Source organism: Heterodontus francisci, chromosome 7 (assembly GCF_036365525.1).
Source record: "Heterodontus francisci isolate sHetFra1 chromosome 7, sHetFra1.hap1, whole genome shotgun sequence".
NCBI lineage: Eukaryota > Metazoa > Chordata > Chondrichthyes > Heterodontiformes > Heterodontidae > Heterodontus > Heterodontus francisci.
The window spans coordinates 39,017,342-39,044,384 of record NC_090377.1 but is presented as its reverse complement, the minus strand read 5'-3'; the positions used below and the strand labels follow the sequence as shown (position 1 = coordinate 39,044,384).

Below are 27,043 nucleotides of genomic sequence, written 5' to 3'. Positions count from 1 at the left end.
TTTATCACTAAGTCCATTGCTTGTAACTTTTTAAATAGAATGTTTAGCTGGTTTAAGTTTTCTTGCCAAATGTTACTGTATATTAGTACATCATCAAGATACAGTACACAGTTGGGAACACTGGCTACCACATGATTCATTAATCTTTGAAAAGTGGCTAGGGCATTTTTTAGCCCTAATGGCATCACCCAGCACGAATAAAGACCGTCGGGTGTTACAAAAGCTGATATCTCTTTGGCTCGAGGGGTCAAAGGAACTAGCCTGTATCCCTTTAACAAGTCGATCTTGGTAAGAAACCTAGCACTGCCCACTCTATGGATACAGTCTTCTAATCGCAGAATTGGGTAGGAGTCTGCCTTTGTTACCGCAGTGACTTTTCTGTAGTCTATACAAGATCGGGTTGACCCGTCAGGTTTAGGTACTAGAACTATTGGTGAACTCCATCTGCTTTGACTAGGTTCGATCAAATTGTTTTCCAGCAGGTATTGGATTTCTGCTTTTACTTGGGCCTGTTTGTCCAGACTTAAGCGGTAAGGATGTTGTGTTAAAGGAACGGTTCCCCCTTTATCCACATCATGTGTACATCCCGGCTAATCCCTACAAACTCTTTTAAATGTTGTGAAAAGCCTGGTTATGTCTTAACTTTGTTTTGACCTAAGTGCAAAAGCATGTTGTCCAATTTTCCTAGCCATTCTGTATTCGCTAACCTGTTAGTTGAAGGTTCAATCTGAGAATTGTCTAGGTCTCCTTCTGCCTCATCCTCACTATCCTTTTCCTTCTCAACTGTCCCAATTACCTGACAGACCTGTACTGACTTATCCTCCTCCCTGTGACAATACTGCTTTAACATATTGATGTGACACAACCGGTTCTTGCGGCGATCAAGGGTGTCAGTCAAGTAATCTACCTTACCCAGTCTTTTGATCACTCTATATGGGCCACCAAACCGTGCTTTTACTAGTCCCCCCCATAACAGTAACAACACCAATACTTCATCCCCAACTTGAAAATTACAGATTTTTGCATTCTTGTCTGCCCATTTTTCATATTGGCTCAGGATGCTTTAAGGTGTTCCTGAGTCCTACAAAACTGCTTTACGTCCTTTGTAAGGCCTGACCAGTGATAATGTTTGGTCTTCGGAATTCCCCTATGTCCTGCAAAAGGAATGTCATGTGCTAACCTTAATAATCCCTGGCAATATTTAGGTGATACCACTATCTGTTCAACAACTGTTCAGTCTTCGTCGACAGGTCTATGAGGCAGTCTCCATTTCCTCCTCAAAACCCCGTTTGCCATATAATAGCTTTCTGGAACTCCTTTCGCCTCAGCTTCTGTCAGAGCCATCTGTGCTATTCAGTATAACTCTGGATCAGCTTGCTGTGCTGCAATTATAGAAAATCTGTTAAACACCATTTGGATTATCTAAATCTCCAAATAAGGTTTCAGATACTTGGCTATCTGTTTAGCCATTGCTTGGATGACTACACATGCAGGAAATATTCCTGGAACTTGTTCCTGTAATTGCTCCGTTTCCCTAACTTCACTTGGTTCCTCTGTAATTATAGGAGAAACTGATACTTTTGATCCGGCCAAATCATTTCCTAGGAGTAGTTCAATTCCCTCTACTGACAAACTGTGGACGACTCCTACAGTTACCACCCTAGATATTAAGTCACTCTCTAGGCGTACTTTATAGAAAGGTACAGGTATATATACTCCCCGCCAACTTTATTAACTAAAACCTTAGCGTTCATGGCGCTCTCTGGTGGAAATGTTATATATTTCCCCAGCGAGAGTGTTTAGGTTGCTGCTGTATCCCTGAATATAATGATAGGTTTTTCAGCCTCACTTAAAGGATATGGAGTTACTTTCCCCTTTGACAAAAATTCATTATAACTTTCGGGTATCTTATTCCTAACCTCTACACTTATTTTAGTTTTTTTATCTGGTTTTACAGCTGCTGTTAAAGCTATAGCCTGGTCTGCTATACTTTCAGTCAGTCTTTTCCTCTGCATTAGCTTTGCGTACCCCAACCAGTCCTATGGGTTTACCTCACAATTTCCAGCACTTTGAACGAAGATTACCCATTTTGTGGCAATGATAATTTTAGATTGCGAACCTCACTTCTACCCTCAGCACCTTCCTTTCTGGCCTGAGAAATTGATCCTGGGGCATTCCCAGCTGTTCCTTCTTGTCCGCAGCTACTTGTCTTCCTTTCACTCTCCTACCTGCTATACTTCTTAGGGGGTAATGGACAAAAGGTTTTGGCTTATTCACAAGTTCAAAATCATCAGCAATTTCTGCTGCTTGCCTCGTGTTCAAAACTTTCAGGTTATCTACACTAGTTCTCTCTACTGAAGGAATGGAATTTTTAAGCTCTTCTAACAGAATCAACTCTCGAAGGTTGTCAAATGTAGTTTCCATCTTTCATGCCCATATCTAACAGCCAAAACTAATTTGCTTCAGCCTCTCAAATTCTACATATGTCTGCCCAGCCAATCTCCGTAAGCTCTGAAACTTCTGACGGTAAACTTCAGGGACTAACTCATATGCAGTGAGAATAGCCTTTTTTGCCATCTCATAATCTGCAGAAACCTCTTCAGGAAGCATGGTATAAACTTCATGAGCTCTGCCTATCAACCTGCTTTGCAGTTTTCCTTTGGCCATTTCATCTGTTTGGCTATTTTTTCAAAAGATTTGAAAAATGCCGCTACTTCCCTTTCCTCAAACTTCAAACTTAGGAAGAGCTTTTATAAATTTAAACAACTTTTTGCTGGGTTGAGTTTTTCCTGACCTAAACTTTGCCTGGAGTCAAAACCACCCTTTGTCTTAGTTCCATCTCTCTTAACCTAAATTTCCTCTCTTTTCTTTCACTCTGAAATGCTTTCTCTTTCTCCCTTGCCTCTTTTTCCAATTCAAGTTTTCTTATTGCTCTTTCTTTTTCCCATTGAACCCTAAGTTTTTCCATTTATAACTGAATCCCAGTCAATACTACTGCATCACTCTCTGACTTACTATCTTCTTCTTCTTCTAATTTTAGATGTTGGGCTATTACATCAATTATCACTGCCTTTTTGGCACCTGATTTCAATTCGAACCCCAATTGTTCCGCCAGTTCTTTTAGTTTATTCTTAGTTCAAGTTGTCAAGTCACTGAAGGACACATTCTCCTTTCCAAGAAAAACTGCTGCAACTGCTAATGCCATTATAATGGTATAGACTGTACTGTATTACACAAGAAACCTGGTTCCTTTTATTTTTTCTGTAATTGGCATTAGATTTGGATCCCGACAATTGAGTTTCCAATTAATATGATCCCAGACACGAGAGAAATTTATATGATGCCAGATGCAAGACCCGATTTATATGTAATCCCAGAGATGAGCAATTAATATGATTCCAAACGCGAGCCCATAATTAGTCTGTTCCCGGACGGGCCCCCAATTAAAATATGTTACGACCGAGGCGGGAGCAATGCACCGTCAATTCAGTCCCATCACTCCACAGGTCGCAGCATATTATTAAAGCTTCTTGCCACCCAACCAGAAAACAGCCAAATTAAACACTCTAGTAACACTCTAGTTTCTTTCTTTTCTTTCTTTTGGGCCTCCTTATCTCGAGAGACAATGGATACGCGCCTGGAGGTGGTCAGTGGTTTGTGAAGCAGCGCCTGGAGTGGCTATAAAGGCCAATTCTAGAGTGACAGGCTCTTCCACACGTGCTGCAGAGAAATTTGTTTGTCGGGGCTGTTGCACAGTTGGCTCTCCCCTTGCGCCTCTGTCTTTTTTCCTGCCAACTACTAAGTCTCTTCGACTCGCCAGATTTTAGCTCTGTCTTTATGGCTGCCCGCCAACTCTGGCGAATGCTGGCAACTGACTGGACAACGTATGCCAGCCAAGAGCGACGTCTCAATTCATTCCATCTTCGCTGCCTCCGGAGAATACTTGGCATCAGGTGGCAGGACCGTATCTCCAACACAGAAGTCCTCGAGGCGGCCAACATCCCCAGCTTGTACACACTACTGAGTCAGCGGTGCTTGAGATGGCTTGGCCATGTGAGCCGCATGGAAGATGGCAGGATCCCCAAAGACACATTGTACAGCGAGCTCGCCACTGGTATCAGACCCACCGGCCGTCCACGTCATTATTTAAAGACGTCTGCAAACGCGACATGACACTCGAGTAACCCTCGGAATAAAACAGACCAAACCAGGTATCTTTAGACACCAACAAATTAACTATTTATTAAAATGAAATCTTAAACACTGTTAAGATAAACCTATATCTAAAGACCTTATAACTTCTTATTTTAACCTAACTCCCCCCTTTCACACACATACACTCAAAAATAACGGTTAACCAGTTTCTTTAATAAAAACTATGTTTTAAAAATTAGCTGTTTAAGAATAAATAAATAAGTCTTTGTGGGTTACGTTCCTGATGGATGAGGTATCCTAATGTGAAAATCATCAAATGCCACTCAGAGTCTCCACGTGGATTTGATGAAATAGTCTGTTCTTGATAGGCATTCAAAACACTTTGGCTGTGGCAAGCATCAAACAGTTCTTTCAACATTGAGCACAGCAATAAGTCAACTTGAATTTTAAAACCGACAGCCTCTCAGTTGAAACTTTACTTCAAATTCCAGCTGACACAATCAGTCAAGAGATTCAAGCTTGAAGCAAATACTCCCTGGCTCGGAAGGAAAGAAAAGGAGTTTTGCTACCTTCAGCAATACAAACAGTCTCTTCAAAAAAAGGGCTTTTTTTCCCTCCTTAGGCAATTAGCTCGACCTACAGCTTCTTGTAGAATTTCTGCTGAGAGAGAATAGACAGCTCTTTTCCTCAGTAGCACACCTCGCTGGAGCGTCTCTCAAAAACTGGTTTAAGCCATTTTTTGCCAGTTTTACACACAGTCAAATCAAAACATTATACCATGTGACCTCTCCCTCCTGCTGTGGCCTAGGGACAGGTGCAGCTGGCACCCTTTGCTCAGTCTTAAAGGTACACTATTTTCAAACAGAGTCTTAAAAGCACACACTGTTTTTAATCCGAGGAGGAAAAAAGACAGTTCCGTGACACTTGTAGTAATAGTCTTACTGTTAGTTCTTAATCACATAAAAATGCTACCTTTTTTCAATAAACAAATATTCCTCAATTCAGCACGTACCAGGAAGTGCTATATGACACTTTGGTAGATGAAGGGAAGATTTGGTCAAATTTAAATTTCACTAGATTTAAGTGGCATCCCTGTTATTTTTAAGGTGCACTGCATAAGGATTTCTGATATTACACAACTTTTGGTATAGGGCCCAGGTCTTACACCTCCACTTTTGAGAACTATTATAATACTGTGCGTTATAAACTGCTTTGTATATAGTTTACAATGAGTACCTTACTAAGGTTTGCTGTAGTTATATTTTCTACATAGTGAACATCCCCACAAAACTTGGAGAGCAACAATTTAGTTGCGTCAATGCAAGTGGCTTTGCACCCTTTCTGTAATTTTGGTGTAAATGCAGCCTGAATCTGAAGTCACTATCAGAACAAAGGGGAAGAGACTCCTTGAAGGAAGTAGTCTCACTCAACTTTGCTGTGGAGTCATTTTGGATCTTCACAATCCAATTTATACTTTACAAGTCTATCTTTGGTGTGAAGACCAAACTTGCAGTGTGAAATAAGCTGTCAAACTGCAGTCAGCACAACTATCTTATATATCTTTCTACTCACTCTATAAACATTCCTTATCTGCACAGTAGTTGCTCATTATATTGAGTTAAAATTTCAGATTCCACTCAGTTTAATGTTGATGAACACAGAGAACAAAATTGCTGATTTTAACTCTTCATGGTATAGGATGTCAACAAATCACTTCTACTTGATCAGTTGCATCTAAGATAATGTCATTTATAGTTATATCTACTGCATTGAATTATTTTTGGAATTTCAGTATTGTTATAAAGCCCAATAAAGGAGGTCATTTCTGTAATCTAAATGGCAATGATTTACCTTACAGCCGAAGTATGTTGTGTTATTTATTTTAATTTACTGTTCAAAAAAGCAAGTTAAGACTCTAGCCTTACTACCTTAATAAGACACTAGTTCAGCCTCAGCTGGAGTATTGCGTCCAGTTCTGGGTGCCGCACTTTAGGAAAGACGGGAGGGCATTGGAGAGAGTACAGAAAAGATTCACGAGAATGGTTCCAGGGATGAAGTTATGAAGATGGATTGGAGAAGTTAGGGCTGTTTTCCTTGGTGAAGAGAGGGCTGAGAGGTGATTTGATAGAGGTATTCAAAATCATGAGGGGTCTGGACAGAGCAGATAGAAAGAAACTGTTCCCACTTGTGAAAGGATCAAGAATGAGAGGGCACAGATTTAAAGTATTTGGTAAGAGAAGCAAAAGTGACATGAGGAAAAACTTTTTCATGCAGAGAGTGGTTAAGGTCTGAAATGCACTGCCTGAGAGTATGGTGGAGACAGGTTCAATTGAAGCATTCAAAAGGAAATTAGACTGTTACATGAAAAGAAGAATTTGCAGGGTTACAGGGAGAAGGCAGGGGAAATGGAACTGTGAAAATTGCTCTTTCGGAGAGCTGGTGTGGACACGATGGGCCAAATGGCCTCCTTCTGCACTGTAACAATTCTGTGATTCTGTGAAGTACTGAAGCTTCTACTTATTGTATTATAAGCTAGAATTTATTTAAAAACAGAGAACAGGGAAAACGCACCAGAGATAAGTAATAATACCAATACATAACACCAAAACTTAACAGCTGTCAACAGTAGTTCAAAGTGTGACGGCTTATGGTCACTGGCAATATACAATGCTGATAAACATTAGGATATTCTTTCAATCAATTTGCAAAACCTTTATCTGTTTCGCAATGTCAGTTAGCACAATGAGTCAATGGTTCTCAAACTAGGGTATGCAGAGACTCTCCAGGAGGTCTGCAAAACAAGTACAGTGATTAGCAGCTCGCTGGCAAGGCTGTGGATTGAAGCATTATTGCAGTGACTGCCCATCGTTCCCATGCCTCCTCCCTTACACCCGTCATACTCAATGTGAGTGACAAGATTATGACATTTAGGAAGAAAATTGAGATTTGGAAAACTAGACTGGGCAACGGAGTTTCAGATATGAACCCAGGATGGACTGAGTTTCTGCAAATACAATGACAGTTGTGTGTGTGAAAGAAATGATCAATGCTCATCTTAAAACATTGGCAGAGTAATTCAGTGTTTATTTTGAAAACGTAAACAGAAAAGTATGATTAGGCTTGCGATCCGTTTTCAACATTTGCTAGACATCTTGCTGCCTAAGTGGAAAACCAGAAGAGGAGCTGGTGGAATTGCCCTGTGCTTACTCGATGGGAATAAAGTTTCAGTTTTGGCCACCTGTTGCTGTGGAGTACCCAGAACTGGTAAAAGAAGCAATGAAAGTGTGGTACCTTTCCCAACGATATACATTTGTGAAATATCATTTTCTGCTGTGGCAATGATGAAGACAAAGTATAGGTCCTGTCTTGAAGTGGGGAATGGTATACGAGTATCATTGTCAAACATCACACTAAAGGCAGAGACTCTGCTGTGAGAAGGAGGCACATCCATCTCACTGATACCTGTAGGTAATACCTGCTTTCTTAAAAGCATTATTAAAGCACTCTTTGCATGCTGCACTTTCATATTATGGGTATTATATAGTATTATAATTTAGATGGGGGAATCCATGGTAACTAATCCATTTGGAAAGGGGTCCTTCAACTAGAAAAGTTCGAGAACCGCTGCCATAAGTAATGAAAACTCTACCCTATCATACCGTAGTTTTTTAAACCAAAGATCATATGACTAGTGTTGCTGTCAATGACTGTAATATAACTACTATTATGGAATTTTATCTTTTGTCTTGTCAGCACATATATGAATGGAAAAATTGTTGTTGATTAAGTGTTATTAGTTAAACTGTAGTTTAGCTTATATCCAATCAATAAAAACAAAAACATATTAAGCTGGACAGTTGACAAATGATTTAAGAAATAAAATACGCACAGTGATTTTCTTTCCCTGGCGTGCGTCCATTATTTTGACATGATGTGGTTCTGACCCACTGCTTTTGACAGACAGATGAGGCCTGGTCTCTTGAAAGTGCCCATTACACATGTCAAATGCAATGATGTCATCGCCCTCCCTGGCAACCACTCCACAGTTACAGGACACAGCATAGTGGCGACTGCCACAGTCCCACTGACGTACATGAACTTCAAATTCTCGCAAAAGGCTTTTATACAGCACGAAAGTCCCAGTTTTATGGTTGTCATAGCGTCTGCAATAAAATGATACAAATTTGTTAGTCAACTGGAACTCCTAAAATGAATAAAACTTAACAGAAGAAAAATATGGCCTAATTCATAAGTCTTATCTAGCACTTTTTGACTGTACCTAGCAGGTTCATAGTGGTATAATTCTGAGATTAATGAGAGAGGACAGCACCAAATTACATTGCCCACTGGCATTCTACTTTAAGGAAAAGCAGAACTTTGAACTTTCTACATTAAAAGGAGTGGAAAAGTAGAAATATTTGAGTCCAAATCTTCAGAAATGGGAAAAAAAGCTGATAAAGCTGGAACTAAGCATTTGGGATCATAGTTTTTATAAGTAAGGGCACAGAGTACATACGCTAAGTGATTATGCTAAACCTCGACAAATCATTGGTCAGACCACAGTCAAAATATGTTTCCAGTTTTGTGCACCTTACTTTAAAGAAGTCAAGGCCATGGAGGGGATACCGAAGCATTTACTATATATGAGAGATTTCAGGTGTGAGGAGAAACTGCAGAAATTGGGGCTATTTTCATGAGAACAAGAAAGGTTGAGAGGAGATCTAATGGTGGTGCATAAAATTATGAGAGGTTTTGATAACATGGGCAGGATTTTGCTTCTTGGGTCGGGACCCTGGCATTGAGGTTAAATGGAGATTCCAATACCCCACACTGTACAGGAAACAGCCACCTGGCAGTGATTTTCTCTGAATCGGCCAATTAGTGCCCAGAGGGCGGACTCGCCATCCAATTAAGGATGGTGGGCATGGTCTTGAAGGGGCTGCAGTCTGCATTTCAGGTAACAGAGAGAGAGAGGTCACCACCATCTTGAAGCACCCTCTCAGCAACCTTTAAATCTCTTAAATTAGAAATGGCCACACCAGTTGGGCCACCATTGTAGAAGGGGAACACCGCCACAGGGCAGCCTGCAGCCACAGCTGTGGCCAGGCAGGCAGGGAGGGCCTCAAAGCCTGCCTAAAGTGCTGGCCCCTGGGTCTGCCGCTGGGAGGCTGCCTCCAGGCAGCTGGCCTGTACCCGTTCTACGAGGAACCTGCAGGCCGACTGAAAAATTCCAGCCAAACTCTGACAATTGGCCTTAATAGGCCATTAACTCACCTTAGCTGGCTTAATTGGGAAAAAGGCCCAGGGGCCAGATGGTGCCGGCAAACTGGAATACAGGCCGGTGGTGCCAATTTTCGCACCCACCTGCCTCCGTACTTGCCCCCCACCCCACTCACCCTCATGGGGGGGAAAATCCTGCCCCACATGTCAGGTAAAACTACAAATATTGGTCAGTCAGTTGATAACTAAAGTTAAGGTCATCATGAAAGTGTGAGGGAAGAAAGGAGGTGTTTCTTTTCATGCAGCATGTTGTAACACAGGGAATGCTCACAAGGAAGACCATTGTAGCTACTTAGTCCAGTAGTCTATCGCCGCTGGTGGTGTTGTTGCTGCTGCTCATCTTGTTCCTTATCTGAGGCGTAAGTTAAAGCTGCATAAGTGGCTCCCATGCTGAACTGAAGGTTGACAGCTGGGAAGTGCAGATGTAGACTCAAAAGTAGTAGAAATGACCTCCAAAGTGTTGGAAATCACCTCCAAAGCAGTGAAAGCACGTTCTCAGAACAAGTCCTGGGAGCAAAAGCCTTTCACCTAGACAAGGAAGCTGGTGCGAGATCTCAGTATTTAAAGCATTTCTTGCCTGTCACTTGTTCAGCCCCCTCAAATCTTGCTGTCCTTGCAACTTGATTTTCCTGGTGAGCTCCACAAAGCACAGGAAACCCACTGATAAAGTCAGAAATCAGGGTTAAAGAAGCTGATAATGAGCAATTAAATTGTCAACCGACCTGTCCCACAGGGGTTTCCCATGCGCTGCAGATCATGCTGAGGTTAAAGGCAGAAGTCGGTGGCTTGCAGCCGGCGTCCTGAAAGCTAGCAAGTTCAGCACTTTTAACCTTCCAAATACTCACAAACCCAACCACCTTGTCAGGTTAAAAACTCCCTCTTAAAACTGTTATTGTATGACATGACTATTCTGATGCTTATAGCTTTACAGTATAAAGTACAAGCAGCAAAATCAGGTTCATACTGCAAGCTTGATAGGACAGGCCACCTTAAAGACTCGTATTGAGTTGGAATCTGCATGTTGTAAGTCACTGGGCATGATTGGCTGCAGGCACAGGATAGTTCATGTGCCAACTCACAGGAGGGTGAGATCTGCTGCAGAGAACTCAGATGAGGACCTCTATGGCTTATTCCAGAAAAGCAATTGTTGGCTTTTTGTTGAAGAATGAAACTGCAGCCAATCTTTACTCAGTCGTACATTTATTCAGAGTAAAAGAGACAAGTGGCTCCTGACAACGCAGAACATGCGCAGAGCGATCGTGGACATCATCAATGTGTGCGAACATTTGCCAACCTGCCAGTATGAATGCACGCCTGCATGTACATGGCGTCACCACGCAATGATGTCCTCATCCCTCAATAGCCGTCTCCATTAACCCGAACAGTATCCCTGCTTCAATCACCGCTTCATCCCGCTCGATCCCCACCACACCACTGCCTTCCCTCAGCCACTCACTCCCACCACCCGCTTTCCCCCCTCAGCTACTCACTCCCGCCCCACTGGCCACTCTCCCCCCTTGGCCACTCGCTCCAGACCATACCACTGCATCCAATTCCCCCCCCCCACCCCTTGGCTGATCGTTCCCCGCTCCTCGCTTCCACCCCCACCCCGCTCTCCGGCTGCTCACTCCCCGCTTCCCTCCTCTCCAACCGCTAGCTCCAGGCCATGCCACTTCCCTCCTTTCGGCCACTCTCTCCTACGTCGCACCGTCACCCCTTGCGGCCCACCTTGCTTCTTTGTGATCGAACGTGGAACCGAGTAGCCTACAGGAGGGAAGCGGCACGGACTGGAACTTGTGGCTGGAGGGGTGGGGGGGGGGGCGGGGGGGAGTGAGGAGCAAGTGGCTGGAGAGCGGGGTGGAGGGAGGGGGAGTGGAAGGAAGAGTGAGCGACTGGAGGTGGGGGGGAGCCGCGAGGCCGGAGCGAGTGGCTAAGGGAAGGCAGTGGGGAGCGAGTGGTGAGAAGACAGGCGCAGGAGGGAGCAGCAAAGAGAAGCGCAATTGCAGGAGGGGGACTGTTGGGGGTGGAATGGAGGCAGCGATGGCAGCCATTGAGGGGATTTTTGGGTTGAATTTGTTTTTTTGTGACAAATTGAGTAGCGCCATCTTTAATCCTGGCAGCTGCCTCAGACGTCGCAGACAGTGACATTACAGTGGAAGAGGCTGCATTTGCGGATGTGCCAGTACTGCACCACCTAGTGGCTGTGCTGTCAGCAAACACAGCCTAAAAGATAACAAACATGTAGCTCCGAACTCAAACCCCCACTCAGTTTCAGTAAGTGTCTCCTTATGTGTTCAAGTAAAACCCTAATTAACACCCTCCACCTGCATATAATTAAACACAATTGATATACAATTAACAGTCAATGGGACAGCAGGAGAATGCTGATGGGCATGCAGACCAAGATGTTGGGTGCGTTGACTGGTCTGTCAGACAATCTCCTGTCACGTTTGAGGAGCATGGAGGACTTCACACAAAGCTTCCCCTCTCTGCACCCTCTGCTGCATTTTTCTGTCCTGCTGCAGACTGAGAGGCAGTGCAACTGCAGCCCCCATACCTGTTGCAACCTTTGTGTGGACAGGCCACCAAATCCTCTGCCTTTCTTGTGATGATGTAGCCACATTCCCAGCCAAATCCAGGAACTCAGCCCAACACCTCCAAAAGCACTTACTCCAAAGTACTTTCAGAGACTTTGCAATAGCAGAAGTTATTCAGAATTACCTTACTTGCAGGCTGCTTTAAGTAATGCTAGGTCTGGGCCCCTCTTGCAGCTGAATGCTTGTTCGTTGGTGAGTGACAAGCAAATCTGTCCAATTGACTTGCATGGTCCAGTTTTGGAAGTTGGACACCACATCAGCTGGTAGGGCTGAGTGACATCATGATAGCGTACGCAGGGGACGCCTGCACGAGTGACCTTCTCTACATGGGGCTCCGCACAGGCCACGCCAGAAGCAGTTGGAGGCGCAGTGCGCTCCACTAGGAGGGTGATCGGTTTCCGTAGTGCCATCTCCAGCAGCGGCACAGATCAGAATTTCACACCCAAAGATTTTGGTCAAAAAATAGGAAAGAAAACCTATCACAGCAAAGATATGGTCTAATTTGCTGAAATTCAACTTTGCTCAATCCCATTCTCCACCAAATATTGAAGTAAAATGTTGTGACAAATTAAAACTGGCCACAACAAAAATAATAGCCACATTGCAATATTTTATACACTGGACATCTAAATAGAACTAAACGTCCTGCATAGTCTCAATATAAATACCTTAGTGCTTTTCAAAAGTATATTCATAGCATTTCTTATTGAAAAAAAATCAGAGACTATTCCAGTTTTTAAAAGGAGATATGCAGACTAGATAACAGTGGGAATATGTGGACATTTTTTCCCAGCTGCCAGCCCACATAAATAAGATAAACTATATGTAAGCTGTCAACTGCAGAGAAAAAATAATTCCCCACTCACTCATCACATTGAAAGTCTACGGGTGTACCACAGATAGCTAATGATGTCAGGCAACAGTACTGCATTTCTGACACAAACTGTGTTTGAAATTAAGTTCTCCTTTTCACACTGCAAGGTGCCAGAGTGACTAATAGCAGTACTGTTAAGTCTATAATCAGGAATGTCATTATAACCTTCAATGCATACGATAGTTTCTTTGGTCTAGTTTACTTTCTTTAAAGAATAGGCACGTTACCCACAGCACTGAAGCGGGTGAAAAAAATGTGAAAGAATGGGCTGAATTTTCACCACGGAGGCGGGAAACAGAAGCCTGGTCTGTTGTTGGGTCAGAAACCCTCCTCTGGCGGGAAACTAATTAAAGTTCAGATTTTCATGGGGGTGAGCCTTTAATTGGTATGGAGATGGGTTTCCTGTCCAATTAGAGCCAGAAGGGGAAGGAATGGAGGTGGGCCAGATGAAGTGTAAGACTCATTTAAACACCCCACTGAGGCTGCTGGTTATCCTGAGGGAGTGATCTACAGTTTGTGCTAAAACCTTCCACTGCACCGAAGGAAGTGAGATGTCACTGGAGAGCTGGAGGCCTGGCACCCTGGGGCAGGGCAGGCCCTAGCTTCATAGATGCCGACCTGGATCTAATGCTGGAGGCCATAAGGGAGAGGAGGGAGGTTCTCTTCCCAGAGGGAGGCAGGAGGAAGCCACCTCATTTTGCAGCATGGCACCTCCCTGTTCAGCATCATCTCCCTCCACCTCCAATTCCTCCTCCTCTCTTACTTCCTGTTCCTCCCCGATGAGCTGTCTCTTTCCAGGCCCTCACAATCCTCAAGGTCCACACCTCTCTGGAGGGCCATGTTATGGAGAGAGCAGCAGACCACCACAATGATCAAGACCTTTGCAGGAGGGCATTGAAGGGCACCACCCAACTGGCCTAGGCACTGGAATCACATCTGCAAAAGCCCGATGGCCTGCCCAATGTTTGGCCAGTTGAGCAGATGGCATTGGTTGCATAATTTCTGTACCTCTGTCTAGGGCCCCACTAAAGGAGTCAGTAGCCAACTCTTTAAGGGATTTCCCTTGTCTCCTAGGATCCATCCACACACTTTGGGGTTGGAGTGAAGATCTGAGTCAGTCAGGACTAACGGAAGATGAAAGAGTCATGGCAGCTGCCAGGAAAACAGAGGAAGCTCTTGTGGTCGCAGACCAGCTGAACTTTGAAGGAGTAGAACCCTTCCTGTTGATGGATATCACTGGCCAGTTGTGGAAGCCTTGTTGCCCATATGGGTGCAATGGATGATGCCCTGCACCTGGGGGAATCTGGCGATGGAGGCAAAACCCAATGTCCTCTGTCGCTTCCACACATCTGTCATTAAATGAATGTGCTATCCAGCTCTGGCAAAGAGGACATCAGTCAGCTGCAAGATGGAGTGGTGTGCACCCATTTTCAAAATGCCACTAAGGTCCACAGCTGATCTTTGGAAGGACCCAGAAGCAAAGAAGTTCAAGGCCACAATGACTTTGATGGCTACTGGCAAAACATGGCGACCAGTGCTACGAGGTGTGAGATCTTTGGCGATGAGGGCACAGATGTCCATGAACATCTACCTGGAGAGTCGCAGTCTCCGGCAGCACTGGTTCCCAGTCATCTCCAGGTAGCTCTGTCTTCGGCAGCAGATCCTGTGTTGAGGGTTTGGCTCCGTTGCCTTCCTGCCCCTCTTTCCTCTCCCATGCCCCCCTAATGTCCAGGGCTCTGCCTTTTCTGTGAGGGGTGCTGCCCCTTATTGCCACTGGGCCCAAAATCTGACAGCTGTGGCCCTATTGCCAGCTGGAGCCTTCCTTCTGGGCAGCTGGCCACCCAATTGTCTTTGGCAGCCTTACCCCCTACTCTTCTGCCTTCACAATGCCAGGGGTGTGTCGATCCCATTCAAAGTTCAGGCATTGAGTGCTCACTCTACCAACTGTGCAGTGCCAAGGGAACCCCCTTACCAAGTGCCCAGTTCCCCTTTGCCCTGCTGACCCTCTTATGGGGCCGGAGTGACGACATGGGGTAGCCACAGCTGGACTCTCACTCTTTACCCACCTGCCTTCAAATAAACTGCTTCTGAAGGTGCAAGTAACCTGTATGGCCTTTTCAAAATTTGAACTTAAGGCCCCAATAAGCTCTTAATGAGCTTTTCAATGTGTTAACTGGCCTTAATTGGGAGGAGAGCGGGATTCTTGTCCCGGTTCCCCCACCACCGCCCCACACTCCACCTGTTGCGCCTTGAAATTGACAGACTGCCCAGTGCCAGTATTTTGGGGCTTCCCCACCTCTGTTCCCGATTTCAGGGGAGCCTCAAAAATTCAGCCCCATGTGTGTAACCTTCATTGGCAGAGAACCCCTAAACTGGCAGGAGATGTTACTCAAATCAGGTGCCAAAAGGGGAAAAAAGCTCAATTTTCAGCGATGGTTTCCTACACCCTGAAGAGCACAGAATTCATCACAAAAAATTACAACTTTAATATTGTTAAAAACTGACCTTCCATCAAAAGTAATGATATGGGGATCAGTGAAAGAATAGCAGTTTCCTGTTGGGATGTCTTGAACAGTCACCTATATGAAGGAAAATAGATAGGGAGAAGAGAATTGTAGAACAGAGTATATCATATTAGCTATTAATATTTTCCACACATCCAAATTTACTAATGATACACACAAAGAGGCTGCCAACGATATCATATTATAACTGCAATGGGATCTGCAAATAAATCTTTATTCAGTTCAAGCTGGTGACTTTTTCAAAATTCCAATTCTTTTGCCAGCACCACAATACTTTGGTTGAATGCAGACTGGTTCAAAGCATATCCCATGTTAAATTTACACAGCCCATGCAATTTAGTACATAGATTCTACCTTTATTGGCATATTGTTCCATGCAGAAAAATTATTTCACAGCTGTTCGGGAAAATAATCACCAGGTAGCACTTAGGTATCTCGCTTCTGTTGTTTCTTTAACAAATTGTTTAAAAAGCTCAAACAAAACACACTTCTGTGTCTAACACTGCTTAAGATGAGAGTTCAAAACGTCCCTGTTTAAAATTTTTCATGCACCAGTGAGCAGAGAAGGCTTTGCTAATCGTAACAGCAGCTGGTTTCATTCAACAAAATATATTCCGCTCAGCAGCACTTTAAATATTTAGAAATCCATTTTAAACAGGAGCATTATCCACTCTAAGGAATTAAACGCTGCCTGTTTAGAATGAAAGTTGAAAATGAACTGAAGTGGCAACTATTGATTTCAATGGCAGATCAGTCAAATGCAGAGTCTAATTTAAATTGGCAAAAATGATATACAGTTAGACAGGCTTCATTACTTTTGTAATATTTTAATGCAAGTTTTTTTATACTGCTTCACAAACTCTGCTTCTTAAGTGTTTCTCCAGAGTTGACACAAAGTGAAATCATTTTTTCATACAATTAAAGTCCTGTGCCATCAGTAGATACACAGAGCCAAGATAAAGGTGATTTTAATCATTACACGCCTTCCAGAAACTGGGTGGGTGGGCCAGTGGGTAGTGGCTGGAAGACTTGCTTGCCACATTCCCCTGCCTGAAGCTGGTGGGGCTCTGCTTTAAATATGCAGATTGGGGTCTGAGAGCAGCTTCTGGCCCCGACTACAATTTTAACTGCTGGCCTGAGTAAGGAAACTGTTGTGGAAACTCAAGTGAAGATTGTGGGACGAGGATCCAGAACCAGAAGAGGCACAAATAGATCATTTCTTTTTGATGTCTTTTTTATGCTCTTTATGGGACCAGAAGGAGCAGGGCCCTCCCAAACCCCCTACCCCACAACTCACCTGAGCACAGGCTACTGTTCCTTCAGTCCTGGCCAGCAGCCTCTTAATATTCCGCTCCAGCCTCCCAACCAGCTGCCATTTCCTGCCCATTTTGGGCTGATTGCTGTTTGGTAGCATGTAGAGTAGACTTGCATAGGCTCAAGCTGACAAGACTTGGTGTGTGTGATGCGGGGAGACGGATTGCGTTTGTCACATCCTCATGGTAGTACATAGTAGTTCAAATTTAATGAATTACTTCTGAATTGCCATCACTATTGTAATTTAGGAATATAGCTGCTAATTTGTGCGCAACAAGCTCCCACAAACAGCAAATGACTAGTTTATCTGTTTCAGTGGTGTTAGTTGAGGGGTAATTGTTAGTCAGGATGCTGGGAGAACTCCCCTGCTCTTCTTTAAATAGTGTGCTATAAGGTAATTTTTACCCACCTGAGAATACAGATGGGGCCCCAATGTAATGCCTTGTTCAAGAGACAGCACCTCCAACAGTGCAGCACTCCCTCAATACTGCATTGAAATGTCTGCCTAGTAAGTGTTTACATCTCAGAATGGGACTCAAAAATACAACCTTCTGACTCAGAGGCAAGAGTGCTATCTCTGAGCCAATCCTGATTACAGGTCCCTCCACACTGTCACATCAAAAATTCCTAAACCACCAATCCAAGGGAACCCAGACTAAAATTTACATATGTTAAAGTACAAAACACAAGACACAACACTGGGAACTATAGTCAACGATTAAAGTAGAAAATCCTGATACAGTCACAGTAACTAAAATCTGGTTGTAGCTGTGTCAAAATTGCCAAATATATATTTTGAAGCATAAAATTTTCAGTACAGAAAAGAGAAAAGAAAGGCAGTAGGTATAGTGGTGTTAATTTGAAGCAATATCACAACACCAGAGCATCAAGATTTAAATAGAGAATTGGCCCAAACATAATCCCTTTGGATTGAGTTAAAGAATGGCAAGGGATTAGTTACATTACTGGAAATATATTAGACTGCTAAACACTGGAAAATAAATCAAGCAAGAAATTTATAGACAAATTAAGAAAGAGCTTTGAGACTTTAATTTTCATAATACATTTTGTAACAGAAAATGTTTGGATTGGGAAAAGGACAGGTTACCGTTCCAACGTGGAAGAAAACATTGTTCGACCTGATTCTCAGTAATGAAGCAAAATTAATAAGCAAACTAAGAAACACTTGTGAAGCAATGACTGCAATATAATTAGGTTCAGTGAAATAGAGAAGGAAAATAAGTAAAAGACCGAGGCTGGAAAACAGAAAACTAACCCAAGATTTAAAAAAGGACAATTTCACGGTTAAAAGAAATGAAAAATCGGCAAATACAACCGTAGATCGGCTATGGGAAGAATTTAAACATGAAATAGAAAGAACAGAAATCAAACGTAATTGCAGTAAGGAGGAGAGGATTCTACTGAAGGCTGGTATCTCGTGGATGCATAGGGCGATCAGATCAATTTGAAACTAATGGAAGCATTTAGGGGGAGAAATTCATTCACTTAACATCAGCGCTATGCAGACTTATGCTAACTCCCCGGGTACAGGCAACGTAGCATTCTTTATTGATATCATTCAAGAACGCTGCAAGGGCTGCGCAAGTAGAGGCTCGCTCGCCTGCCCCCAGAGAATCGCCATAAGTCTTGCCGTGATGTGAACGAATTTCTCCCCAATGATGTTACAGTGCAGGAAATAAAATGAAAACCAGGAAATATACCCAAAATATAGAGCTAAGCTCTTTCTTTCTTTGGCCTCCTTATCTCGAGAGACAATGGGTAAGCGCCTGGAGGTGGTCAGTGGTTTGTGGAGCAGCGCCCGGAGTGGCTATAAAGGCCAATCCTAGCGTGACAGGCTCTTCCACAGGTGCTGCAGAAAAATTCGTTTGTCGGGGCTGTTACACAGTTGGCTCTCCCCTTGCGCTTCTGTCTTTTTTCCTGCCAACTGCTAAGTCTTATCGGCTCGCCACACTTTAGCCCCGTCTTTATGGCTGCCCGCCAGCTCTGGCGAACGCTGGCAACTGACTCCCACGACTTGTGATCAATGTCACAGGACTTCATGTGGCGTTTGCAGACGTCTTTAAAGCGGAGACATGGACGGCCGGTGGGTCTGATACCAGTGGCGAACTCGCTGTACAATGTGTCTTTGGGGATCCTGCCATCTTCCATGCGGCTCACGTGGCCAAGCCATCTCAAGCGCCGCTGACTCAGTAGTGTGTATAAGCTGGGGATGTTGGCCGTCTCGAGGACTTCTGTGTTGGAGATATGGTCCTGCCACCTGATGCCAAGTATTCTCCGGAGGCAGCGAAGATGGAATGAATTGAGACGTCGCTCTTGGCTGACATACGTTGTCCAGGCCTCGCTGCCACAGAGCAAGGTACTGAGGACACAGGCTTGATACACTCGGACTTTTGTGTTCCGCGTCAGTGCGCCATTTTCCCACACTCTCTTGGCCAGTCTGGACATAGCAGTGGAAGCCTTTCCCATGCGCTTGTTGATTTCTGCATCAAGAGACAGGTTACTGGTGATAGTTGAGCCTAGGTAGGTGAACTCTTGAACCACTTCCAGAGCGTGGTCGCCAATATTGATGGATGGACATCCTGTCCCATGATATTCGTTTTCTTGAGGCTGATGGTTAGGCCAAATTCGTTACAGGCAGCCGCAAATCTGTCGATGAGACTCTGCAGGCACTCTTCAGTGTGAGATGTTAAAGCAGCATCGTCATCAAAGAGGAGTTCCCTGATGAGGACTTTCCGTACTTTGGACTTCGCTCTTAGACGGGCAAGGTTGAACAACCTGCCCCCTGATCTTGTGTGGAGGAAAATACCTTCTTCTGAGGACTTGAACGCATGTGACAGCAGCAGGGAGAAAAAAATCCCAAAAAGTGTGGGTGCGAGAACACATCCCTGTTTCACGCCACTCAGGATAGGAAAGGGCTCTGATGAGGTGCCGCTCTGTTGAATTGTGCCTTTCATATTGTCATGGAATGAGGTGATGATACTTAGTAGCTTTGGTGGACATCCAATCTTTTCTAGTCGTCTGAAGTGACCACGTCTGCTGACGAGGTCAAAGGCTTTGGTGAGATCAACGAAAGCAATGTAGAGGGGCATCTGTTGTTCGCGGCATTTCTCCTGTATCTGACGAAGGGAGAACAGCATGTCAATGGTCGATCTCTCTGCTCGAAAGCCACACTGTGCCTCAGGGTAGACGCGCTTGGCCAGCTTCTGGAGCCTGTTTAAAGCGACTCGAGCAAAGACTTTCCCCACTATGCTGAGCAGGGAGACAAATTAAAGTATTTGTGGGGAGTAAATTAAATCGTAGGATTAGACCAGGTGGCTCGTGGAGAAAAACACCGGTATTGACCCAATGGTCTGTTTCTGTGTGCAACATTCCCTGATTCCGTGTGATGGGAAGACCAAAGAGCCAAGATTTAATTTATTTCTGAGATTGCAAATGGTTTGAATAGTCAATAACATAAAACTTCTCAGCTGTTTTAAATGGAAATACAGAGGTACTTCTACTTAATGTATTTCAATGATAGTACATGATTTACAATTTCATGCGTTGATATCCAATGACTAATGTTCATGACTTTTGAGATTAAAATACAGCATGATCTGTTGAAGTTACTAAAAAGTTTTCTTTGACACTGACCTTCATATCCTTTGGGGAGTAACCCCGCCACAGGAGATTGTTTGATTTAATCGGCTCAATCCTAATGTTGCTGACACGATTTCCATCTCGGGCAAAATCTGTCACAGCCGTCGCAGACAGGGAGCTTCTTGCACAGCTGCCACCCATACAAGGCATCTGTACTAAATCCACCTGGCATGAGGAGAGTGCTACGTTTAGGGTTGTAGAACCCAGACTGTCTGAAAACACAACAATAAATGGAATTTTTGAAGGATATTGAACAGATGTGAGCTTGTTTTCACAGATCGAGGGTAGATGTGCAAAATGCGTTGACTATTTAATCCAAGTAGTTTTTCAACATCTGAAGCTGAGTATGGCAAAGTTTATCCTGCAATTTTCTTTAATATTTTTCCAAAATTTTCTCTTACGAAACATGACGTTCTAATTTAGTGAAGTAAAAGAGATATCTCTGATGTAAATTTGTTTTTGCTAACAGCTTCTTCTTGTCATATACACACACAGATGGTGGCTAAATATAATAACTTGTAAACAGCCAATAACAATAATGGCTGACCTTTAACTCTGACAAGAAAGGAATTACAAATGCAGTAACTGTCCCTGAACTCCAATTTATTTTAGACCTCATATGTGCTGTGATCATCATAAGGTGCATTGCTTCAACTCCCGACTGGAGTAAGAGTAGCATATGAGTACATTTTTGACATTTCAAAGAAAGAGGCCATTTGGACCATCAGATCTGTGCTGGCTTTCCATCCATGAGCCGCTTAGTCTAATCCCATTCTTGTGTTTGCTCCCCACACCCTTTAATATTCACCTTTTCAAGCAAATTAGTTCTCTTCTAAAAGAATTTATGGATTCCGCTTCAAGAACTATTGATGGCAGAGAATTCCATTCTAACAATTTTCTGTATAGGATAACTTTTTTTCTAACCTCCTCTTTAATTCTTTATGTGATATTTCAAATTTGTGCCCTTTCCTTACAGTCTCACTGACCAATGGACCTAACCTACCACTTGCTAACTATCATAACCCTTCATAATATTGTACACCAGAACATTTTTATTGCCTGCCCTATAAGTATTACTTATTTTTTTAGTTGAAGATTTGATCTAATCTTCCTATATATCCATGCACTCTTACCTTTCAATAGACTCCCTTTTTTAAAACTGAGAAGTACTTAAGTTCTATCCTTTCCTACTCCTTAATTAATTCTGATTTACAATTCTCTTTGACAATTTTTTATTCCATATTATTAGATTAGAGATACAGCACTGAAACAGGCCCTTCGGCCCACCGAGTCTGTGCCGAACATCAACCACCCATTCATACTAATCCTACACTAATCCCATATGCCTACCAAACATCCCCACCTGTCCTTATATTTCCCTACCACCTACCTATACTAGTGACAATTTATAATGGCCAATTTACCTATCAACCTGCAAGCCTTTTGGCTTGTGGGAGGAAACCGGAGCACCCGGAGGAAACCCACGCAGACACAGGGAGAACTTGCAAACTCCACACAGGCAGTACCCGGAATCGAACCCGGGTCCCTGGAGCTGTGAGGCTGCGGTGCTAACCACTGCGCCACTGTGCCGCCCCTATCTTGTTGTAAGTTTTGTTTTCCAGCCAAATCCCCTTGTCCTTCACTTTTTCTTTCTTTTCTTTTAATATATAGTGCTGAATATATTATGGATAATTTTGCTCAAATGTTCCCCACTTCTTAATCTATAACCAGCTCCACTCATCCTGCCTTGTTGAACTAACAACATTTTGATTTAACATGCCGCAAAAGGATCTTCTTTCACTAGAAAGATTTCCCCTATCACATTCTCTTTTGAGCAATTTTGAACTCCTTCAATCATACACGTCTAATTTTTGCAATTGCTGTGTGCAAATTGGTTGCTGTGTTTCCTGCATTTCAACTGACTATTTCAAAAGTAATTCACTGGTGCTTTGGGATGCCCCGACACCGTGAAAGGCTCTATATTAATGTAAGTTCCTTTTTTCATTCTTTAACTTTTGTTCCAGTCCAGGTCTCAGGAGAGCAAACTATGTCTGTTGCAGGAAATTTGTACCAGTCGCTGTAATCCAGCTATTTAAAACTTTTATTCTTGGGTCCAGGATGAGCTAGGGTGCTCCTGCAGATCCCAAAAGGGAAGCTTAGATCTGCCTGCAGTCCCTGCACCCATTGCTAAACCATCCCCTTAACCCCATCCCCGCCCCACCATGATTACTTTGGGTTCAGCAGGTGACCTCTGGGGCACCCGACTTTTCACCACTTCCTGGCTGTTTTGGTTGGGACGTCAGCCAGCAACATTGATTGCTCAGACATGTTACGCTTGCATGAGTATTCGTGGATCCAGATTTGTATAGACTGCAGCCAAGTCTTTGTATCATAGCCCAGTTAACCATCCATTCAGCAATTCAATCTAAACAATAACAGAGCTACTTCTCAAAATCATTTTGCACAAGCACTTGGACTTTCAAAACATAAAAAACCTGACAGATCATTTATTATAGTTAATGTTCTGGGCACTAAAAGGAGATATTGAGATTAGTTCCAACTCTGATGAAAATTTTAAATTTAATTTCCATGATTGGATCTGGAATTCTACACAGTGGCAGTGAATTGGACATGGTTTGATATACTGGGATTCCATGCTTGGATTAGATGCTTATTCAGCTGGAGTTGGCAATAGTAATGCAGTGTTACAAATGTATTTCAAACTTTACTCTGGTCTGCTTTGTATTTAAAGGAACAGAGCTGTCAAGGTTAGATGTAAAACAGATATGATTGCAAAACCTTTTTTTTAAGCCTAGAAACTTATTTTTATTTTTATTTTCAAAAACAGAATTTGCTGTGGTGGATAACATGATAGCACAGGAACAGGAATTACTGGAGTTTGCTATTTCTGGCTGAGATGCAGAATGAGCCTACTGGCAAACTGCCCCTTTAAATAAATGATATTTTCTGCTTTTTAGGCCATAACGCTCGAGCTTATTTTTCTGGCACATATTAAATGGTGCTATCTGCTGGCTGATCTCAGCTGTCAATGATTCTTGCTTGTAAATGAGATAGGATACATTAATGCTCTTGAGAAATACCACTGCAAGCTTTAGCTTTTAGTTTAGTTTAGAGACACAGCACTGAAACAGGCCCTTCGGCCCACCGAGTCTGTGCCGACCATCAACCACCTATTTATAATAATGCTTGCTACACAAATCCCATATTCCTACCACATCCCCACCTGTCCCTATATTTCCCTACCACCTACCTACACGAGGGGCAATTGCTAATGGCCAATTTACCTATCAACCTGCAAGTCTTTGGCATGTGGGAGGAAACCGGAGCACCCGGAGGGAACCCACGCAAACACAGGGAGAACTTGCAAACTCCATACAGGCAGTACCCAGAATTGAACCCAGGTCACTGGAGCTGTGAGGCTGCGGTACTAACCACTGCGCCACTGTACTGCCCAACACAACACAAAACACTCCTGTCTTCCCATCATAAGGTATAAGTTCATATATGGAAGCAAACATTATCATTTCATTGTGAAAAATCATAGTCCTGGACAAGCTAATTCTAATATCCATGTCTAAATTGATTTAAAAAAAAATATTTGCACTCGTGTAACACTTCAAAGGCCTAGTTTTGTTATATTTATGATTTTTTAATAGACTTTTATGCCAAAATTAAAAATCAGAAAAGGGCAATCAGATCGCTACTGCTCATTGCCATCAGTAGCTCTGCACGTAAACTATAGCTGGAGGGAGAAAAGGAACAGCATTATACCAAATTAAAGAAACTGTGATGATTGAACTCTTACAGTTAGACAGTGACTGGGGGATGGGAGCAAATTACCTGTTCACTGTTTTGTTCAAGCAATGCTACATTACCCAAGGTTCCTAGAGGACAGAGCCAAGAAATTATCCTATGCAATCATCACTTATGAATGCTTCATGTGTTCATATGAAATTCTACTATCCATTATTTTAACAAATTGGTTCGCCTATTTATTTCAAACCAAAAGATTTCAGAGATTTCCAATGAATGTGTTAAGCATTTGCATGTCATAATTTCCAGACCAGGGCAGATAGCGTTGCAGTTACTTCACTGTTATCAGAGAGCTAGCTGATGCATGCTGCTAAGTGTTACATTATTTTTATGCAGCCTTTAGATATATTAATCCTAAGGTAATGGCTGAATTTCTGTATTGAATTAAAATAAATAGGTTTTCACATGTAATTCTGGAAATCCATTGCAAGTCTTTTCACAATGTCTTTAGAATAAGCAAAGGAGCTTTAAAAATCTCAAGTGGTGATGTACAGATGTAAATGCATTTGATACAATGCTTAAAATGCATACCTCATAGAGAATGAAAATCTGCTTAAAACTATTCTGGTTGTATCTTTGCTTTTTCATTTTCAGATAGCTTATTTTGGTTTATTATCAAAGAGAATGAGTGAACCATTTCTGCCGAAGGCAGGATAAAGCTGGGTGACATCAGAGTGAACAAACAAATGAAGTGCGTTGCTTAATGAGAACACTTAATACAATTGTTGACTGTAAAATTTTGGGCACACAGCCTGTGTAGATTTATTTTGTAGATTTATTTTGAATTAGAGGCCATGTTTCATTAGTTGCTTAACCATTGTTTACAGCACATGATATACAAACATACAATCTGTGAGATTCATTCAGAAGCTTCAGTCTTACCTGTGTCATTGGTGGTGAGCTGCAACGTTATTTTACAATTGTTCAGGTTCTGACTATCTTCCAGACAAGAGAGAGGGATAGTGCTTTGGATCAACAAAGAATGCTCCTTGCCATCTTCTGCGATTTGCAAAGACTCTGGCTCAAACTGTTTGAAAGAAAGAGATTTCGAAAGGCAACCTTTGGCAACTCAAGGAAAACAAATTGTTCATCTTAAAACATTATAAATCATTGAAGTTGTAAAAGTCCCCAGTTAACGATTTCCTAGATAATTCCCAGCTAATTACTTCAGAGACTATTCCAAAAAGCTGCTTTTTGAAAGCTATTAATTTTTATTCCAAGAGCACTTTTATGAGATCAAATTTTATCAATAACAACTTGCATTCATACAGCAACTTTAATGCATTAAAACATCTCAGGGTGCTTCACAGGAGCATTATCAAACAAGATTTGACACCGAGCCATATAAGGAGATATTAGGATAAATGATCAACAGTTTGATCAAAGAGCTAAGTTTTAAAGAGCGTCTTAAAAGAGGAAAGAGAGGCAGAGAGGTTTAAGTAGGAAATTCCAGAGCTTAGGGCTTAGGCAGAAGAAAGCACGGCCGCCAATGGTGCAGGAGTTAAAATAGGGGTTGCACAAGAGGCCAGAACTGGAAGAACACAATGATCTCGGAAGGTAGTGGGGCTGGAAGAGATTACAGAGATAAGGAGGGGTGAGATCATGGAGGGATTTGAAAACAAGAATGAGAATTTTAAAAAGCATTCCCTGTGCCTAAAAACCCTTTGTGTAAATAGTAACATTCTCCTACCTAGTCCCTTCTTTCTTTGGTATTGATTTTATGCGTTCTAGTTACCAACTCACGAACCAGTGTAATTTTTTCCTGATTTACTTCATTAAAACCTCTTAAAATTTTGAGTACCTCCATCAGATCTCTTCTTAACCTTCAATGTTCTAATGAATCCAATTTCTCCTGTTTCTGCTTGTAAATAAAGCCTCTCATTTATATCATCATCTAAGTGAATATCTTTAACCTCTCCATGGCCCTGACATTTTTGTGAAAGTAAGGTGTTCAAAAGTGAACACAATATTCAAACTGAAGTTTAATTTGTCTAGGTTTAGTATAACCTTTTTGTTTTTGTATTATACACCTCTATTAATAAAATGTAGGCTCCTATACACAGGGCAGTACAATATGTTTCTGAAGTGAGAACATTGAAGGATATAATGAGAAGACAGGAGGTGGGGTTGATATTTGAAATAGGTTGGACTCATTGGGCCGAATTGCCTTTGGCTGTTCCTAAAAATCTTCTTGTTACTTCTCTGGATAATTTTCTAGCAATCATTACAGTTAATTTTGAGAATTGAGGAAGCTACTGATAAGCTACAGAATAGATCATTTTTGCCAACACTCAAGAGACCTCAATCCCTATGTGAGTGTGAGATATCAATGACAAAATTTCACCTGTCTCCTCTATCTACTGAGCTCCCTCAATAAATTGTCCTTTTATTGTGGTGCAGCTACAACTGGCCCTTGTAGGCACTAGAGAAGCGTCCCAGCACCCGCTGATGAGGAATGATTCCGGCCAGCCACTGAGTAGCCCATAAGATCCATACTGTTCAGTACTGCATAACTACATATGGGTCTTACTGCAGTTGCCTACAAGTACTGAGAAAAAATATACTGTGGGCTGTGCACAATGAAAACATGCTCAGATAGTATGTACAGTTTTTGTATACCTCTTCCACTCTTTTTCCCATGTAAATATTTTTTTAAATGCTGGAGAAAATATCCAAACAAAGCCTTACTTGTATGCAATAGGGTTTGTTAAGCAATGCCACAATTTAAAAATTCTTATATAATATAATATAAAAACAAGAAATGCTGGAACCAGTCAGCAGGTCTGGCAGCATCTGTGAAAAGA

At 42.5% G+C, this 27,043-nt stretch overlaps 1 protein-coding gene across 2 annotated transcripts in view; it reads right to left on the bottom strand.

Moving 5' to 3' along the window:
- The window catches only part of si:ch211-246m6.5 (von Willebrand factor D and EGF domain-containing protein), a 297,063-nt gene that overhangs the window by 162,721 nt on the left and 107,299 nt on the right, over positions 1–27,043 (bottom strand). For both annotated transcript variants that reach the window (XM_068035012.1, XM_068035013.1), the window contains exons 7-10: positions 25,122–25,266; positions 20,400–20,617; positions 15,412–15,485; positions 8,045–8,318 (exon numbers count right to left, since the gene is read on the bottom strand). In XM_068035012.1, the coding sequence (XP_067891113.1) occupies positions 8,045–8,318; positions 15,412–15,485; positions 20,400–20,617; positions 25,122–25,266 (711 nt within the window). The remainder of the gene's footprint in view (positions 1–8,044; positions 8,319–15,411; positions 15,486–20,399; positions 20,618–25,121; positions 25,267–27,043) is intronic.